The following is an 18740-nucleotide window of genomic DNA, read 5'->3' as shown; positions in this document are numbered from 1 at the left end:
TGGAAACACCTCAAACATTTGAAAACTTTAACTTGGCAAGATGGGGGGCATGGAGGTATCATGAGAACAATAGCGAGCATCAAAACCAACTGCACAGCCACGTGTCCCCATTAGCACTGTCCCCTACATAGGACAGGAGGTGACAGAGGAAAAGGGAGCCTACAGATGGGATGTCAAATGGACCCAGCTGGCCCCCACCTGCTGAGCCACTCCAGTGTGTTGCCATACACCCAAATATTTGTCAGCACTTGAGTGGGAGGTTGGAGAAACAGTCCCTCCCCGATGGACCCAAAGAATGGGTCACCCCTGCTGCATGATGCTCGGAGCAGTTGTGAGGGGTGGGTCAGGGTATTGGGAGGGTGTAGAGATTGTATGTTTGATGCAAAACGCTGATTCATGGAAAAAAGCCATCCTGGCACCTCCAGGGAAAGTTTCTTCTGGATTTGGGAGTGAGTGGTGCAAAAGAGCTAATGCAGAAGCTGTTTGTCAGAGAGCCTCTCTGTAACAACAACCACGGTACAGTTAACTTTAACTGCACAATGAGATCATATGTATTTAATGTGTGAATATCCAGTCTCAAAAAGAAGCAAAAATGAGTGCAAAAAAGCACCGAAAGAAGCAGCCAAGAGGAGCAAGAAGCCTGCAGGCAGCCTGTAAGCTGTTAAAAAAAGGCTGTGCTGGAGACCTCGGTAAAATATTTGCTTTGACTCAAAAAGAAAACAAAGAGGTCTAAGAAAAATCCCCACAGGGCATGAAAGGCAGCTTAGGGGGGGCTCACATAGGGATGGGCTCAGCAGTGAGCAAAGGGCTGACAGAGAACAGTAAGTCCCATAGAACGTGGCAGGTCTGCCTCAAATAGGAGTGAAAGAGGCCTGAAAAGGAGGGTGAAGATGCTCTTACAACAGATCCCTGGAGAAAAAGCAGGAATTTCTCTAAGCACGTGGAAAGTGTGAGGGGGGGAGTCGTGATGGGGGTGGTGTAGGAGGATGTTCAGGGGCATGTGCTTCTATCCCTGGCAATGTAATGCTTGGGGCCAGGCTCTGGGCACCCATTGAGCTGTGGGTGTCCCTGTTCACTGCAGGGAGTTGGAACTAGATGGCCTTCAAGTGTCCCTTCCAACTCAAACCATTCTGTGATAATAAAATTGCTGGCACGGGTGGTGAAGTTGTGGCTCAGAAAGCTGTTGCCACATTCACAGACAACACGATCATAATTGGCAGTTCCACCTGAGGGGCAAAATGGGAAATCTTAACCCGTGTATGGAGGCAGGGACTGGATTATTGTACTTCATTTTACGGTGACTTATTTCTTACCTTCGTAGAGTAAAACAATGAAAATAGCTGGAGACGGTGCTTCCTCGTTACAAAGCTGTGGGGAAATACTGCTGGTAGGTGGACGGTTGGACTGGGTGATCTTGGAGGTCTTTTCCAACCTTGGTGATTCTATGATTTCCAGCTCTAAGAATTAATTTTGCTTTCTGCAGCAACGTGCTTTGGGTTTTGATGAGAGCAGTCATGGAACGACTCATGTTGGAGGGGACCTTAAAGACCATCTCCCAGCCTCCTGCCATGGGTAGACTGCCTCCCACCAGACCAAGCTGCCCAGGATCTCACCCAAAACTCAGTCAAGTGCATTTGAGTGTTACCAATGAGCTGGGCAGTTATTTCATTGACCAAACAAATCCCAGCAGGAGTTTCTCCTTAAGCACCAACAGCGTCCTGATGAGGAAGCGTGGTCTTTATCTATTTTCAGACCATCTCCAGCAGGCACTTGAGGCAAAGCCACTCCACGGTGGAGGCTGAGGTTAATAGCACGGACATGGCCAGACTCTGCCTTTTGGCCTGGAGATAAACCTGGTGCAGTGATGTAGCACATGCTTCTGTGTTAAACAAGCAATTAAATTGAGTAATAATAACTAGCACTGCTCCCGCTGACCACAAAGCCCACCTGTTGGCATGACAGAAACCTTGAGCAAGTCGCTGTGGTCTAACGTTGCACAAACAGAGGTCCCAAGGTCGTTTTGCAGGCAGCTCAGCACATTTCTTGAGGCGATGCTGCAATATTTTGAAAGCAATACCTTACAGGAGGATGCTAACAGAGAAGATCTGTTGAACGGCACCTCGACTGTCCCCGAAACTGCAGACATCTCTGATTGGAAGAAGAAGAAGAGCAAGCATCCTTCCCAGCCTCCAGAAACCACATAGAGCCACGCTCTGCTCCTCCATCTTAATGCATTTGGGCGGCTGACGCTGATCTGCAGGACTACTCCAACCCAGAGCCTCCTCTTTCGTGGTAATGACCCACATCTTCTCATTATTCAGCCTCTCTTCTACAGCTCTGTCCTTCTGAAAATGGCTGGAGATTTCAGATCTTCCGTGGATAGCTGCTTTACTCTGTCACAACCTTAACCATGCAGTGACTCAGTCCATCAAGCATTAGTTTAGGCAAATATTGATTAGAAAGAAGAATTTTTGTTGGCTGCAGAAGGAGATCTAAGAGGAAATCAATTCTGGAAGTGAACAAAAAAGTGGTCACAGGCATGGGTTGATGGTTGGACTAGATGACCTTCACTGTCTTTCCAATCTTAATGACTCTTTCTCTACTCTTGCTTTAGAAAGGTTTGAAAATGTGCTTTGTGCTGCCTTGCATGAATATAATAAGAACTATCATGTTTTGGTTTCTGAATTAACAACCTGCACAAGGCAAATTGAATTTATTGCAGTGTACTGCAACATATCGAGCAACTTAGGATAAACGTACTTAATTAACATAGCAATTAAAAGGTAGATTTAAAATTGTATTGTTCTGCACAGAAGCTTCTTCCTGTGCCATGATCCTATGTGTCACCTATGGAACCTCTAAGGCAAAGTACACGATAATGAAGAAAGAGTATTCTATCTGATTCTCCATGACAATTTCTGTCCTTCACTCCTCAGCCTATTGTGTTTGTAGGTGGACACCACTTATTAACATCTCAGTGTCATTTCTCTGCAGTGACAGGATTTCCCAGTCCGTCTTCTGCCATGAAAATCCTTTGTTTTTTCATTGTGCTCCTCTTTGTGGCAGTTCACCAAGCTGTGGGTAAGGAATAAATGAAAATGTGAGGCTGTGTACAAGCCATATGATATTGGTGTCTCATAAAGGTTTTCTGTCCCCTGTGGGAGGTGGCCCAGATTTTGTAATTAAAGAAATTTTGTTGTCAATAGCTCAGCCTACAACAACTACAACAGGTGATCCCTAACAAAACATTCTTAAGTCACACAGAAAAAAGAAATTGGGTCCCATGCTCTCCAAATATGCTTTGCTTCAGGACTTTGCGCTTGGGTTGGGGAGGGTGAAGATTACTCTGATAGCTTCTGCGTGGCCTCAAGTTGCACCAGCGGTGGTCCAGGTTGGATATGAAGAAAAAAATTCTCAAAAAGAGTGAAGATACAGGTGCACAGATGCCCAGGGAGGTGGTGGGATCACCATCCATAGAGGTGCTGAAGAACGGTGGGGATGTGGCACTGAGGGACGTGGGCAGTGGGCATGGTGGGGTGGGCTGGGGTTGGACTGGGTGATCTTGGAGGTCTTTTCCAACCTGAATTATTCTATGATTCTATGAATAGTCTCCCTTTTTGTTTTGTTTTTTTAAAAATTGTTCAGGCTTTTCCCGTCCTCCGAGACATCATCTCCGATGTGGATATCGTGGGACCTTCTGCTTCCCTGGGAAATGCCCCAATGGGAATACTTACCTGGGGCCATGCCATTTTGGGAATTCTTGCTGTAAATGGTAAGATTAAGACTTGACTATGGCCAAACTGACTTCCCAGATTTAAGTTCTATATGGTGGGATTTTCCCCTTCAACTTACGTGTGAAAACTCAGTACCGTTCTTTCCCTTGCATAGGTTATAGCGTGAGTAATTGCACAGGATCTCCAGAAGTCTGGGAATGATCTCTTCTTGCATTGTTGGACTCAGGGAACCATTGTACCGGTCATTCTTATAACAAACATTTGCCATTCTTTTAATAAAAGCAATATCTGGGGAGATTCTGTGGCAGCCATGTGTGTTTTTGTTATTATTTTCATTAGAAAGAGCATTAATCTTCAGAAGCTTGAACAAGATAAGAATTCTGAAATCAGATTCAGGTATGTTTAGTTTACCAAAATGCCCTTTCGTGCTGCTGGTTGAATGGGTACCAGCATGTTCTTTACCCAGACCTGCTAGGAGCCACTGTCCTGATCAGAGCTCCAGTCAGTCATCACTTCCATAGGGAGTATGAAAGTATTTTCCAGTGTAACTCTTTGTAAAACATCTGTTCTGAACATATGAGGTCCAGAGATTTCAGACCTGCTAAGAGCAGTCATTATGGGATCCAAGAAGAACAAAAGTGGCAGGTAATCTCATTTTAAGATTCAAAGCCTGGTTTTACTCGTGGTTATTTTGGGCAGTATAAATTTGCAGTAAATCTGCAACATTCACATCAGCTGCAGTTGTAATTGGGCTCACAACATGGCAAGTAGACAAAGTATATGAAAGGCCAATACCTCTGCTATTTCATTCTCTCCTCTTGCAAAGAGTTTTCTCCTATCCCAACCTGAACCCTATTGGAAAACTCCAAAGCTGCAGGCTGCTCTGTGACCTCCTCTTTCTCCACAATTGATCTTCCATGGTCAGGACCATCCTGAATAGAGTAGAATAGAGTAGAATCACAGAATTGCAGAATCTTTCACGTTGGAAAAGACCACTAAAATCCCCAAGCCCAACCCCAGCCCACTCCCACCATGCCCACTGACCACGTCCCTCAGTTCCACATCTCTATGGCTCTTGAACAGCTCCAGGGATGGTGTCCCCACCACCTCCTTGGGCAGCCTGTCCAAATCAAGTAGAGAAGAATAGGTTAGATTGGAGTAGAGTAGGGTAGAGTAGAGTAGGGTAGGGTAGGATAGGGTAGGATAGAGTAGAGTGGAGTGGAGTGGAGTGGAGTGGAGTGGAGTGGAGTGGAGTGGAGTGGAATGGAATGGAATGGAATGGAATGGAATAGAATAGAATAGAATAGAATAGAATAGAATAGAATAGAATAGAATAGAATAGAATAGAATAGAATAGAATAGAATAACCCCAGGAGCTTAGCTGAGACCAAAGACCTTTTTGAAACATCTCTCCGGATGAAATTAGCCTTTCCTATGACACAAGGGGTTAATAAAGGACATGTTCAGGCTGTGCTATCTGCTCTGAGGGCACGTATTTGGTGGTAAGGGGAACATGTATCTATGAGGTTCAGTGGGAACTCAACCCATCCCTCCCACCACCTGTGTGAAGCTCAGTGCTCACGTAAGCTCAGCAAAGGTGGGAGCAATGATATTTGGCTATTAAGGGAAACAACCCAAAGGCCTACATGCAAAGGGCTGACCTGAAGCTCAGAGCCTGATGTTTGTCACAGAGCACTGGGCCTCCCTGCAAAGGGATATTTCTGCAAATGACTCAGAGTGCCAGCATGGAAACCACAGCATGCAAAGGGCAGGAAACCAGGCCAACAGCCACCTCGCAGGGATTCCCCTGGATAGAGACCTCAGGAAGCTGTCAAGTGGAACCAAAGCAGCAATTTGCAGTTTATGTCCTAAGATGTTTTGCACAACCCACAGCACGATGAGTGCTTCTTTCACAAACTGGAAACGGCACAAGATGTTTTGCACAAAGACAGAGGGCTTTGCAGAGAAGATTCAGCCCTGGGTATTTCAGGTTCAGCTCTGGAGCCATTCCAACATCTGTAGGCAGCAACATGCAGGGTGCTATAGCATCAGATTTTTCTCTCTCCAGTACAAATAGCCACATTTATAGCTGGAGAACAGCTTGTAGAGCCAGCTTACGTTGCAACAGAGGCTGGGATCTTCCCCCCTCCACCCTGCTGGGCTGTAAGGTTTGTTTCTTACCACTGAATGTACATTATGATTGAGCACGTCCGTACCTATATGCATAAACATATAATGCACACAGATTTGATGAGCCTGAATCTTGATTAAAAACGTATAACCATCAACATCTTGCGAACCAACAGCGGCTGACATGCAGCCAATCCTTATGCAAAATGGTGATGAAAGCTTGTCATTCACGGGGCTGAATGGAGATGTCATCCCGTTGCTGCGTCTTCCCAGCAGCTCTCAAGTGAAGCATAGAGAGCACGCTTCGATGGAGGGGAGGCACACAGAGCTCCTTTGTGTTGGGAGAGCGGGTTGCGTGCCAAGGCTAACGGATGGGGATGAAGTGTGTCCCAAGAAGCGTCCAGCAAACCACAGAGCTGTGTTTCTCTTTTGCAAGGCAGGATGACACAAGACCCGGGGCAGAAGGCCTCAGGGGAAAGCGATTCCGTGTCATTTCTGACGGGGGAATAAACAGGAAAAGGTGCTTTGGGAACAATCGGTGCTGTCAGGAATACTGCCTGCGTGGCCGGAGGACGAGAGCTGGGATCAAAGTGCTGCTGCCATCAAGAAAGGAACCTGCTCTGTTTTTTCTTCTCCACACAGCTGTGACTCCCCCCTGGGCATCTCCCAGCCATGCAGATCCTGCCTCTCCTCTTTGCAGTCCTCCTCCTGATGCTCCGGGGAGAACCAGGTGAGATATTCGTACGTTGTGGGAAAGTGGTGATTTTGCTCTTTGCAGGGGATAACAGAGAGTTTGATGATGATGATAGGTCATAGAATCATCGAATGGCCTGGGTTGAAAACGATCATTTAGTTTTAACCCCCCCCTGCTATGTGCAGGGTCACCAACCAGCAGACCAGGCTGCCCAGAGCCACATCCAGCCTGGCCTTGCATGCCTGCAGGGATGGGGCATCCACAACCTCCTTGGGTTACTGTGGTACCCAATGGATTTCCATTGGAAAATTTGCCTTGGCTGGTGGAAAAAGGGGAAAAAAGGCAGCCCAGGGGTGTGGGGAAAGCTTTCCACTTGTGTTCAGCAACGAGACAATCAGGATGCACCAATTTTGGCTGTAGAGGGGCAGAAGCCTGTGCTCACATCTGGGCAGAACTGTGCTGAGGTGTTCTCTTTCTGCTTTCTGCAGGGCTGTCCCTTACTCCAGGATCACCCCAGGACTGCGAGCGCCGTGGGGGCTTCTGCTCCCCCAGGTCTTGTCCTCCAGGGATCGGCCGCATCGGCCTCTGCTCCGAGCAAGTCTTCTGCTGTCGGAGGTAGGCTCAGCGCTGCCTGGTGTGGGATGGCTGCTTCCTGATGGGGTTGGAGCTGAGGTCCTTGGAGAAAGGGAATAATGCTTGGGGGCATCCCTGGGTCTCTGCTGCTGTATTATCCAAACTGGGAGATGCTGCTGGGGCTGCAGCAGTCTGGTGTCCTCCAGCACTACTGCTGGCAGACCAGCCACCACCTGTAGAGAGCGTGGGGACTCTTCCCAGGCTTCCACCAGTCCCAGGACTGTCCCAAAGGGAGGTGGGGATTTTAACTGAGGGTTCTGGCCTCACAGAGTTGGGATGAGCACTGCTCCACCTTTCCTCCCACAGCCGATGGTATTCCTGATGGCCTCTGATGTCCCCTCACGTTGATCTCCATGCAGAGCATCGAAGCCACCACGTACCTTTGCAGTGCACCAGAGGCAACAGTCACCACTGGGAGCAGCGGTGACCCTGTACAACCAGACCTCAGCCCTGTGAGATCCCCTCTGTCCCCAATATAAGGTGGCAGTTTGCATTAACACTATGGAGACGTCTGTCTGTCCGAAGGGAATGGTGTATGTGTGTGTGTCTCTTTTCTCTGTCTCATTCCTCCCTTGGGATGCAAAACCACCCTGTTGGAACTGGTCACCTCCAGGGAGTCTGTAGCCCAAGAAAGCAAGAGTGAGAAAAAGGGATAGATAGGGATTTGCCCCTCTTCCTTGTGATTGTTTCGCATGTGGACCTTAGTAAAGGTGGGAGGTTGAATCTGGTGGATAACACTAGTGAGGTCTTCTCTCCCTGCCCTAGATCAGCAGGGAACATCATCCCCTTCCCTGCCCAAGCCAACGAGAAGATGGTGAATTCTAGATAGACACAGACCCACAAACGCACATAGCACACCACCCTCACCTTCCCTCCCTTCAAGTTGTCCCCAGGCCCCAGCACCAGCCCCACGAGGCAGGGGGATCTGCAAGGACCTTGACTCCAGCTTCCCCTGGTAGAAAGGGCAACACCATACCCTGTGTCAGGGATGGGGGAGTTGCTGTCAAGTCTCTGAGTTCAGTCTGTGCCTGATGTTGTTCACCTGATCCTAAGCTGAATCAGGAGTCCCTGTGGAGCTATTACACAAGACACAGAACTGTTCCAATGGAAGCTGACAGGACAGGGATCTTTCCAGTGTTCCAGGGAGAGGAGCAGAGCAGACCAGGGTGGGGCTGGGGACATATCCAGCCGTATATAGGAGGTAGCATTGGGCACCTCCATGGCAATGAACCAAGGCAAAATCAGGATGCTTGCTGGGTGTTGGAGATCCAAGTCCAGATCAGCAAGGCCAGGCTGCAGTTTGGGTGAAGATCCAGAACAAGGGACCCAGCTTAAAGCAGCTCCTTGGAACAGGGATCAACCCTGACCATGACCTCCTTGCAGCATGTGCTGGGAGCCCTCTCCCCATTATCATCAGCAAGCTGGGGAAACCCTTGATTATGCTGAGCTTGGTACCAAATCTGCATGAGAGGGAATGATCACAGAGTCCCTACAGCCACAGAAACCAACGTGGACATCCAGTCCTCCTTTTACAGATTCTTGGTCTGGGAAGAACCCTGCCATGGGTCTGTCTGGTACATGGCACGAGGCCCTTGGTCTCTTATGTATCCCTTCATCTCTTCAGGGTAAAACACCCAGTGCTTCTGGCCCCGCTCCCTTGGAAGTTTCTTTCACATCAAGTAGTCTGACTTGAAGCCTAGAAAAAGACTGAAAAATTTGTAATTTTTCCTCCAAAAACAATATATGCCAAGAGAATTAGGCTGTCTGTGGACCCACCCGCTTGCTGTGGGCCCACTCTCTATTAATCTGAGTAGCCACTAAGAACTAGAATGCCTTACATTTTTCACATCTTGGCAAGTCAAATGCAAATCATCTTGAAAATGACGAAACTGTTCTTGTAATTTTTCAAATGGAGGAAAGTAAAATACCAACCATGATTCTGCATATCAAACAGAAGTGGATTACTAAATAAACTGAGAGGAAAGGGAGATATAAATATTTTATCCAATTAAGGGATTGGTTGCCACTGACATCTACACCAGCCAATCTCTGCTCATCCCAGGCAGTTCATGGCAAACCATTGCAGCCTGTGTACTTTCGGAGCAGCCGGGTGTCACAAGATGTGTTCTTGCATGAGGATAATGGTGAAGTTTGCACAATCCCAACAAGCACCTCAGCAGCTGAGAGGGATGAGGAACAACGCCAGCACCCACATGCAGAAGGGTGACTTTCTGATTGGTCAAGAGGAGAGGTATCAGCAGGGATAAGCACATGTCCCACCCCCCAGCAATGGTATAAAAATGTTATATTCAGGGCAAAGCTGTACTCTCCCTGACTGTGGGGTCAGCTGTACACAAGGGGTTCCTGTTGGGTGTCTTCGTGTTTGAACACCAAGGCGTTCATCAGGTAGGTACTTGCAGGGTTGCCTCTCTGCTCAAGTCCCATCATCCCCGACTCCTCTAAATGACAGATTTTAAGATCTTCCCTGACCTCTTGCTCTTCCCTAGGACACTGTCAGTAAAAGTGGAGCTGGGGAGTTCTCTTGTTGCTGGCTGACTTGGTAAAAACCTTGAGTTGATGGTAGAGAATATAGTAGGATAGGGTAGAGTAGAGTAGCGTACAGTAGAGTATAGTAGAGTGGAATGGAATGGAATATTGCAGTTGGACGAGACCTTCAAAGACCACCTAGCTGAATTGCCTGACCACTCTGGGGCTAACCAAAAGTTAAAGCACATTGCTGAGTGTGTTATCCAAATGCCTCTTGAACACTGATGGGCATGAGGCATCAACCACCTCTCTGAGAAACCTGTTCACATACTTGACTAACTCTTAAGTGAATAAGTTTTTTCTAATAAATGTAATAAATGTATTTTCCTAATAAAAGTAATGTCCCAAGCTGAGCTGGAAGGCCCTTCCTGAAGCCTGGGTAAGCCAGAGAGACTGGGCAGGGTGGTTTTAGCAGCCAGCTTTGAACTGCCTGTGGTGAAAGGCAGTGCTAATTAAACCTTCATACAGTGTGGCAGCTCCAGGTACAAGCATTTCCCTGACTCTCAAAGCCTATATCCTTCCTTGTCTCTAGTTTGATGATGAGCTTTGCACTGACTGTTGGCACGAGCATCTCCTGATGTTCAGATATCCTCTACTGTGCTTGAAATTATATTTTATTTCATCCCTTGTGATCAACTCTAGGGACAGCCAGTTGTGATGTCACAGAAATTTAGTGCTTTTTGGAATGTGTATATATTTTTTTCCAGAAGAAAAGCGTTGGATGCATGAAGGATGGGGGGAATAAAGCTTTATCAGCTCCACAACTTTCAGTGGTAATTTTTGATCTACATTTTCTAAGTTTGACTGGAAGTTGCTTTGATTGAAATGGCAAGAGGTGGGCTTGAGGTCTCCAGTCAGTTCTTAGGGGAAAGTCTATCAAAGACCTTTGAAGCTGCTAATGGGAAAATATCACCTTGAGTAATGCTTTTCAAAGAGATGGAGACCACTTGAAATGTTCCCAATGTCTGCATGGTAGTGCACAAAAGCATATCACTATGCCCAGGCTTCTGAGCTGTTTCTGTTCTGCCATGTCCTTGTTGCCTTTGCTCATCCACTCTGCAGCCTTGTGAAGACCTGCTCCAGGCATGAAGATCCTGTACCTGCTGTTCCCCTTCTTCCTCTTGTTCCTCCAGAGTGCTGCAGGTGAGAGGGGAAGATGGGGTGAGGTGTGAGCCCATATCAGTAGAGTCTTCCCTTGTTCTGGGAAGCCTTTGTTGGAACAATGCAGAGATTGGGAGGCAGTGAAATAAATTCTGTGAGTGACCTTTCCAAGAGGGGCAGAAACACCCCATAAATAGAAGCCTGGCTTGGTGTGTGTCGGGAGGAGTTTTGGCTGCAGGTTGCAATCCTGCATCCAGCTGCTCTCTGAATGAGCTCCCATTGGCAATGCTGAGGTTTGGACAGCAGCATAACATCATAGAATCGTTAAGGTTGGAAAAAACCTCAAAGATCATATAGTCTAACCGTCTCCCTACTTCCAATATTACCCACTAAGCCATGTCCCTAAGTACTACATCTATCCTATCATAAAACACCTCCAAGGACGGTGACCACCACTTCCCTGGGCAGCCTGTTGTAATGCATTACCACTCTTTCAGAGAAGAAATTCTTCCTAATATCTGATCTGAACCTCTCCTAGGGTAACTTAAGGCCATTCTGCCATCATTCAATGGGACCTGTGCAAGGATGGGATAGAGCCCAACGTGGCTTTTGACTCAGTGGAATGACTGAGACACAAAGCTGTCCCATTTTGACTAGTGGTGTCTCAGCTGAGTGTCCCAAAGAGCCCTTGCCCTAAGCCATGACCTCTTGGAGGGTTGGGTTTCCATCAGAGGTCCCTTGAACTCCGGGTGCAGTAGTGACAGGTATATGAGGAGCTCTGCTGGTCCAGGAAGAGGTGGACAAGAAGGTGGGGTGGACACGCAGGTGGGCAGCCTGCACACCTCTCCTTGGAACTCTGGCTGGTCTTTCCCATCTGCTCTCTTGGGTTTCCACACTGGTGTGAAAGAATCCTTCTAGGTGAGACACCTTGCTTTGAAAGACACAAATATTGGTCATTTCCATCCATCTTTACAGTATCTTCTCCCTGTATGACTTTCCATCTACCAGGAACCCCCCTCCAGTGCAGAATAAGAGGAGGATTCTGTCGTTTTGGGAGTTGCCGCTTCCCATACATAGCTATTGCAAAATGTGCAACATTTATTCCCTGCTGCGGAAGGTAAGATCTGGATTCCTGGCTGAGGAAATGGATCCCTCCTTTGTCTATTGAAATAGCTGTCATACATCTCTCTCTCTCACCAATGTCTAGCAGACAGTGTCTGGCATATGGTTGGACTAGATGATCTTACAGGTCTTTTTCAACCTAAATGTTTCTATGATAAATGCTCCACAAGAGGCCCAGGAAGGGAAAAGCTCTTGTGGGTTTGGAAGAGCCCTGTGTGAGGCTGAAGGAACCCTGTGCTCAGCCAGCAGCCCTCCATTCTCCTTAGAGGCCCACTTAACATTGGCAGGGGATCTCCCAGGATTGGAGATGGTCGGGGCTGTTGTCATGTTCTTGATGTTGCTGCAAAGACCTGGACTCAGGGCTAGCACCACTAATTGGAGCGTGAGTTCCAATAAGCCACGAACAGTAAGGGCTGGAGTTACCCTTTGAGCATTGACAGGGGAGGTTTAGGTTGGATATGAGGAGGAAGTTTTTCAGCCAGAGGGTGGTGAGGCACTGGAACAGGTTGCCCAAGGAGGCTGTGGATGCCCCATCCCTGCAGGCATTCAAGGCCAGGCTGGATGTGGCTCTGGGCAGCCTGGTCTGCTGGTTGGTGACCTGCACATAGCAGGGGGTTGGAACTGGATGAGCATCGTGGGCCTTTGCAACCCGGGCCATTCTATGATTCTCTCAGGTCCCAAGGCTTGTTTGTCCTTGGAAAGGTGAGAGAGCGGGGAGAAGTGAGTTGCAAGCAGGTGACATGCTTGTTTGTTTTCTCTACACAGCATATGGGGTTGATGCCCTGAATTTTGTGAGAACATTGCCCTGGAAACACCCCCCATTTACCTCTCCCCTTCCCACCTCTGCAGTCTTCCATGGTGTGACTGGCAGTGGAAGCTGAAGACACCCTGGACCTGCAATTGTTTGCCCAGATGCTGCTTTTCCTTGCTGAATAAAGGCGTGCAGTTTGGCACTGCAGCTGATGGGGAGTGTGAGTGTGTCCTTGTGCCAGAAGGTGCTCTTCCCCATCAGCACCATGGGGATGACAGAGCTGGCAATCCCTGTGTGGCCTCAGGGTTTGCAGCAGATGAAGAAGGTTCAGAATGATGCTCCTCACTGGGGATGGCCAGCAGGAACCCTACGCTGGTCCTCTCGGGCACGGGTGTCCCTCATCCCTGGCAGCCACAGGCACTGGCTGCATGCAGATGGCTCTGCTGGGTGGTATAATTTTCTATTTGGAGGGGGTAGCAGTTCTTCTGCACGAGTGCTCTGTCTACATGTCTATGGGTGCCAAGGAGTTACTCTTCTTCTACTCAGTGGGAAAGAAGTCCTCATGTATGCCCTGGAGGTGATGTTTGTGCCCAAGTGGACCAGGACAGCGCTCCAACAGGAGGATCAGACTGCATGCTTGCTTGCCCATATTTATGCACTCTGAAAAATAGGAACAAAATAATGGTTATCTCTACTGATGTGGTGAAAACTCCTTGTCTTGGCATTTGCCTGATCTAGTCACTCTAAGCAAGAAGGCTGAAAGTAAAAATAGCCACAGAAAGAGTGCATCAGCCAGGTGACTGGGGCTGGTTGTCCCCATTCGTTTCTCCTGTTTCCCCTTCCCCTACACATCCTCCTCTTACACAGTTCCAAAGTCCCTACCTCCCAGGTTCACATTTTATCAGCTGCAAGGTTCACCACCGTCTCCAGAAGTGCCACCTGCAACTCATTAGCCAACTAATTCGTGTGACTGGAATGTCTGCTTATGGCAATTGCCTCCCAGGTGAAAGTCCGCCAGCCCTGCTGGAATGAAAATCACACATTCTCACCTGCTCTCATAAGTTAGTGTGATTGACCAGGTTTAGTTTCCATCCCTAGAAATATGCCTCTGCTGTTAAGACCAATGGTATCCTGAACCATATTTGAGAAGGTGTTGCCTACACATCAAGAGAAGTGTCCTTTCCCCTTGGCTCAGTACCTGGAGTGCCGGGTCCAGTTCTGCAGTCATAAAGGCCTGCAGGAGATGCAACGGGATGGGGCTGTGCTCCATGGAGCCCAGGGCAGTCCAGGAACACAGGGCACAGCCTGGAGCCCAGGAGCTGCCATCAGCAGCACCGCTGTGCTGGGCGGGTGCCTGAGCCCTGGCACAGGGAGCAGAGAGCAGTGGGGGCTGCCCAGTGGGGATCCCCAAAAATCACCTGGATGTGGTGCTGAGCACCCTGCTCTGGGTGTCTCTGCTTGAGCAATTTGAGACTAGCTAGCCTCCAGAGGTTCCTTCCAGCATTAAGCATATCGAGCTGCTTCCCTTTCTATTATCCCTTGTTGCATTGGAAAGGACCCCAGACCAAGTGCCTGTGGAGGATCTGACACTCTCCCTCTATGTACTTTTACTGTTGTCTTTACCACTGTGACTTAAATGGATAGGGAGAGGATGCAGATGTGTTGGGTTGGCTGGTTTTCTGACCTTAACATATATCCTGGTGTTACTAACTCTGTTTGACTAGACTGAAACTGTAGTGCTTCTCACCTTTGGGATATCAGCCACATGACTATCTTGTCTCAGGTTCTTGCAATGTCTCAAGTTGAGAGGGTTTTCAATATCCTGCATGTCATTGTACATCACATCTAAACTGACTGCTTAATCAGATAGGAGGATGCAAACAAAGATCCTCTTTATTTTGGGACCAAGCTGCTGTTTGCTGTCTGCACCAACCAAACACATTGCACATCCCCCAAAATTTCCAGCACGCAACCACAGCTCGTGTGCCTGTTGTGAGCCAAGATGTGTTGCATGAGGGTAACTGTGACTATTGCAACAGCACCAGCGAGCACCTCAGCCTCTCCCACCACAGCCAGCAGCAATGAGGAGCAGCTGCTCCATCCCTATGCACATGGGTCACTTTCTGATTGGCCAAGGGGAGAGGTGGCAGCCAGAATAAGCCCATGTCCCACACAATATAAAACTAGGTGATGTAGGGCAATACAGTATTCCCTGATCCTAATCCAACTGGATGCACGCTGTTGTTGTTGGGGTTCTTACTGCACTCTGAGAAACCATCTTCAGGTGAGTAACTCGGTGCCTCCTTCCAGGACAGCTGCCCATTCAGCCTTCCTGTGCAAACCCATCATCCTGTAGCCATCTACATTGCTAGCTATTGGATGTGTCTGTGAATACAAAACGAGAACTAGAGGAGGCTGAGAAGGAGGGGAGGACATTAATATGAGTGTTGGAGCCCAGAACATGTGGAAGCCAGAGATAGGGTTCTCTATTTGTAGGAGAGACTGAAAGATACCTCGATGCTTGAGGAGACACCTAATCATAGAGTCATGGAATGGCCTGGGTTGAAAAGGCTCATCCAGTTCCAACCCCCTGCTATGTGCAGGTTGCCAACCAGCAGACCAGGCTGCCCAGAGCCACATCCAGCCTGGCCTTGAATGCCTGCAGGGATGGGGCATCCACAACCTCCTTGGGCAACCTGTTCTAAGATCTTCTGTTCTGGGCCAACAAGGATTGTTCCCTCTTTTCAGGCAGCAGAATAGATTTTCCATAATTTCAGGCTTCAGTTAACACAAGGTAGAATTGTGTTGCTGTTTCTGGCCACCAAGACCTCCCCGCCCTCTTGCTCCTCTTGGGGCAGGGCTGCATAGGGCTGTGGCAGTGAGAGCGAAGCTGGGGAATTCTGTTATTGCTGGGAGTCACCATGAGTGGATGATGTGCCAGGATGTCTTTTGTGAGCCTGGGGAAACAGAAGTGCTTCGGTGGAGTGGTTTGAGTGGCCAGCTTTGCATTGATGCATTGCACCAACTAACCCTACATGTAGTGTGGCATCTCTAGGTACAAGCATTTCCTTGACTTCCAGAGCCTGGATTGACCCTCATGTAATTGTTGGAATTGCTTTGGCAGAAGCATCTCCTGATGTGTAAACTCTGCTCTGACATTTGATTAAGTAGAGACAGAAGAAAGAAAACAAATACACCAGTAGTACTTCTGACGTGTTGTCTGTGCTAGAAAGTGTGTCTTGTGTTGCTTTGGTTTCTCCTCTCTGTAGCCCTGTGAAAACCTGGGACAGGCGTAAACCATGCGGATCGTGTACCTGCTCTTCCCCTTCATCCTCCTCCTGGCCCAGGGTGCTGCAGGTGAGATGTGAGCTCTGTGGGGTTCTCCATATCCCAGGAAGCGGCTAGTCAGGGCTGGGTAAACATTAGGAAGTCTCTGATCTGAGTTGGTTCAGGAGGGAGGGAAGATTTAGGTTGGATGTTAAGGGGAAGTTCTTTACTATGAGAGTGGTGAGGTGCTGGAACAGCTGCCCAGAGAGGCTGTGGATGCCCCATCCATCCCTGGAGGTGTTCAAGGCCAGGTTGGATGGGGCCCTGGGCAGCCTTGTCTAGAATTAAATGTGTAAGTTGTCTGCCCTGCCTGTGGTGGGGGGGTTGGAGCTTTATGATCCTTGAGGTCGCTTCCAACCCAAGCCATTGTGTGATTCTGTGGTTTGGATGAGTGGCTGGGCTTTGGGGTTTGGTGCTTTGTGCACATGTTAGACTGAGATCCATGGGCCAGATATTCTAGAAGCACACACAGTTTGTACTGGTATCCCTCACTCATTTTCTCTTGTTCTGTGCAGGATCCCCCCAGGCTCTAGGAAAAAGGGAAGACTGTTTACGACGGAATGGCTTCTGCGTGTTTCTGAAGTGCCCTTCCCTCTCACTCATCGCTGGGAAATGTTCAACGTTTCAACTTTGCTGTAAAACGTAAGCTTTGGGATTAGGGATGAAATTGGACCTGCTACTGCAATGGCAGAAATAGCTGTTGTTGTGTTTGATGCCCAAAGCCTGGCTTTGAGCTATATGTGATCCAGGGCAGGGTCTTGGGGAGGAAAGGAGAAAGTTTAATGACCTGTCCACTAAAGGAGCTGGAGGAACCCCAGGTCAGACATTGGCCTCCCCGTTGCCCTCAGATACACAGGGCTGCCTGGCCTGCCGGTTTTGTAAATGCTTGTCCAGGTTGGTGCAGAGTGAAGGCTCTCCCCTGGGTAGTGTGAGGCACAGAACCCATTCCCTGACATCTCTGCAAAACCTTGGAAACCAAGCTGTCTGCTATGCAGGCTGGTTATTACCTGCGCTGCGATTAGTGTCAGTGTGTCATTGTTATCCAGGAGAAGGGATATACACCGAGAGACAGAAAAAGAAGGAGAATAGAAAGAGATGATTTCACAGCATGTTTTCTTTCTGCAGAATATGGGGCTGAAGAGCTGGACATACCAAGCAGGACATTGCTCTCGCTTCTCACTTCTGGCAACATCCCCCACTGACCTCTCCCCTTCCCACCTCGGCAGTCTCCCACGGTGTGACCGTGGCATTGGAAGCTGAAGACATCCCGCCCTGGACCTGCAGTTGTTTGCCCAGATGCTGCTTTTCCCTTCTGAATAAAAGCCTGCAGTTTGGCATTGCAGCTGATGGGGAGTGTGAGTTTGTCCTTGTGCCAGTGGGTGCCCAGGGATCCTCTTCCCCATCAGCACTGGGGCAGCAAGGCCAGTGCTGCCCATCCAATCCATCCTGGAGGTACCACCACACAGTGTGATGGGTCTTCCATCTCCCTCATCAGCTGACAGTCATAGAATGATAGAATGGCCTGGGTTGAAAAGGAGCACACTGCTCATCCAGTTCCAACCCCCTGCTATGTGCAGGGTCGCCAACCAGCAGCCCAGGCTGCCCAGAGCCACATCCAGCCTGGCCTTGGATGCCTGCAGGGATGGGGCATCCACAACCTCCTTGGGCAACCTGTTCCAGTGCCTCACTACCCTTCGTGTGAAAAACTTCCTCCTAATATCCAACCTAAACCTCCCCTGTCTCAGTTTTAAACCATTCCCCCTTGTCCTATCACTATCCACCTTTGTAAACAACCAGTTCCACAGCACCCACCATTCTCCCAGCCCCGCATGCCTGATGGAGAGGCTTTATCCCACAAGCAGCCTGCAAGGAGACTTATGTAGTTCTTGGAAAGGAATAGTTCCACCAGTTTGCCTTTCCAGCTTCCTTTTTAAGGTGAGATCTCCAATGAGACCCATGTACCTTGACCTGGATACATGCAGTCCAGCAGGAATTAAAGCAGGATGTCTTTACCTCTCTGCCTGTCTAGACTAATTGGGATTGTACTGCTGGGATTCTCCACCATTAGGCAATGACTTCAACCTTTCAGCAAATGCAGCCCTCAGCCCTGTATAATTAAATGCATGTGTGTACACCCATTAGTGCAAGTATCTCAGCAAGTTGTTATTGAAGCCTTTCCTATTAAATAAGTCACTGTTGGTCCTCTTTCTCTGACTTCCCTTCCTCTGACTTCCCAGTTGGGTGGGTAGCCCTTCCCATAGCCCTGGGGCTGATGCCTGCATTGGCTTCCAGCTGAGTATCCCTGCTGGACCCAAAGAAATCCCATCTCCTGTGACACCAGTCCATATGGGAAAGCTCTAGGAGTGTTTAAGAAGGGAAGGAGGTCTAAGTGAATGTCAACTCCTTATGCTACTTAGGGCTATATTAGATTCCATGCTGCCTCAATTTGGCATGACGTCCCTGCCACCACACCTGCCCCAACTTCCCTGTGATTCCCCTCCACATGGGATGGCAGCTCCAATAGGTCCTCAGGCTGCTCCTCAGCCTTGATCACCCCTATTTCCAGCAGGTCCAAGCTGTACCAGTTACTACTCTAACACTGGACAGCCCCAGTACTGCCACCAGGATCCCTGTGAGAAATAATGAGGAAAAAAAAACCCAGGAAATGAATTATTTTATCACTGTATAAGAAATCATGTCA

General features: G+C 48.6%; 4 protein-coding genes across 6 annotated transcripts; all 4 read left to right on the top strand.

The window, feature by feature from the left end:
* Nucleotides 1-2076: 2076 nt before the first annotated feature.
* LOC149919269 (gallinacin-4-like) lies at nucleotides 2077-4029 on the top strand. Its single transcript, XM_090136740.1, has 4 exons — nucleotides 2077-2292; nucleotides 2995-3081; nucleotides 3646-3772; nucleotides 3889-4029. Exons 2-4 carry the CDS (start codon nucleotides 3024-3026, stop codon nucleotides 3893-3895), a joined length of 192 nt encoding a protein of 63 aa, XP_089992866.1. The 5' UTR covers nucleotides 2077-2292; nucleotides 2995-3023; the 3' UTR covers nucleotides 3896-4029.
* A 2341-nt stretch (nucleotides 4030-6370) lies between these two features.
* Nucleotides 6371-7636, top strand: LOC149919268 (gallinacin-5-like). 2 transcript variants are annotated; one of them, XM_090136620.1, is made up of 3 exons: nucleotides 6371-6594; nucleotides 7047-7173; nucleotides 7498-7636. In XM_090136620.1, the coding sequence occupies exons 1-3, from the start codon at nucleotides 6537-6539 to the stop codon at nucleotides 7511-7513; spliced, it is 201 nt and encodes a 66-aa protein (XP_089992746.1). In that variant the 5' UTR covers nucleotides 6371-6536; the 3' UTR covers nucleotides 7514-7636. The 2 variants fall into 2 exon arrangements, with proteins under 2 accessions (XP_089992746.1, XP_089992747.1); XM_090136621.1 differs by lacking the exon at nucleotides 7498-7636 and having other exon boundaries at nucleotides 7047-7177.
* On the top strand, nucleotides 7532-12874 carry LOC116235651 (gallinacin-3-like). 2 transcript variants are annotated; one of them, XM_090136623.1, is made up of 4 exons: nucleotides 7532-7671; nucleotides 10801-10881; nucleotides 11848-11956; nucleotides 12727-12874. In XM_090136623.1, exons 2-4 carry the CDS (start codon nucleotides 10824-10826, stop codon nucleotides 12737-12739), a joined length of 180 nt encoding a protein of 59 aa, XP_089992749.1. In that variant the 5' UTR covers nucleotides 7532-7671; nucleotides 10801-10823; the 3' UTR covers nucleotides 12740-12874. The 2 variants fall into 2 exon arrangements, with proteins under 2 accessions (XP_089992749.1, XP_089992748.1); XM_090136622.1 differs by lacking the exon at nucleotides 7532-7671 and adding an exon at nucleotides 9155-9597.
* Nucleotides 12875-14871: 1997 nt separating this feature from the next.
* On the top strand, nucleotides 14872-17381 carry LOC149919267 (antimicrobial peptide THP1-like). Its single transcript, XM_090136739.1, has 4 exons — nucleotides 14872-14996; nucleotides 15982-16069; nucleotides 16555-16681; nucleotides 17165-17381. The coding sequence occupies exons 2-4, from the start codon at nucleotides 16012-16014 to the stop codon at nucleotides 17175-17177; spliced, it is 198 nt and encodes a 65-aa protein (XP_089992865.1). The 5' UTR covers nucleotides 14872-14996; nucleotides 15982-16011; the 3' UTR covers nucleotides 17178-17381.
* The last annotated feature ends 1359 nt before the right edge of the window (nucleotides 17382-18740 follow it).

The sequence above is a fragment of the Phasianus colchicus genome, chromosome 2 (genome assembly GCF_987193195.1).
Source record: "Phasianus colchicus chromosome 2, bPhaCol1.hap1.1, whole genome shotgun sequence".
NCBI lineage: Eukaryota > Metazoa > Chordata > Aves > Galliformes > Phasianidae > Phasianus > Phasianus colchicus.
Note: the sequence above shows the minus strand (reverse complement) of the source record. Positions and strands in the feature narration are given on the sequence as shown.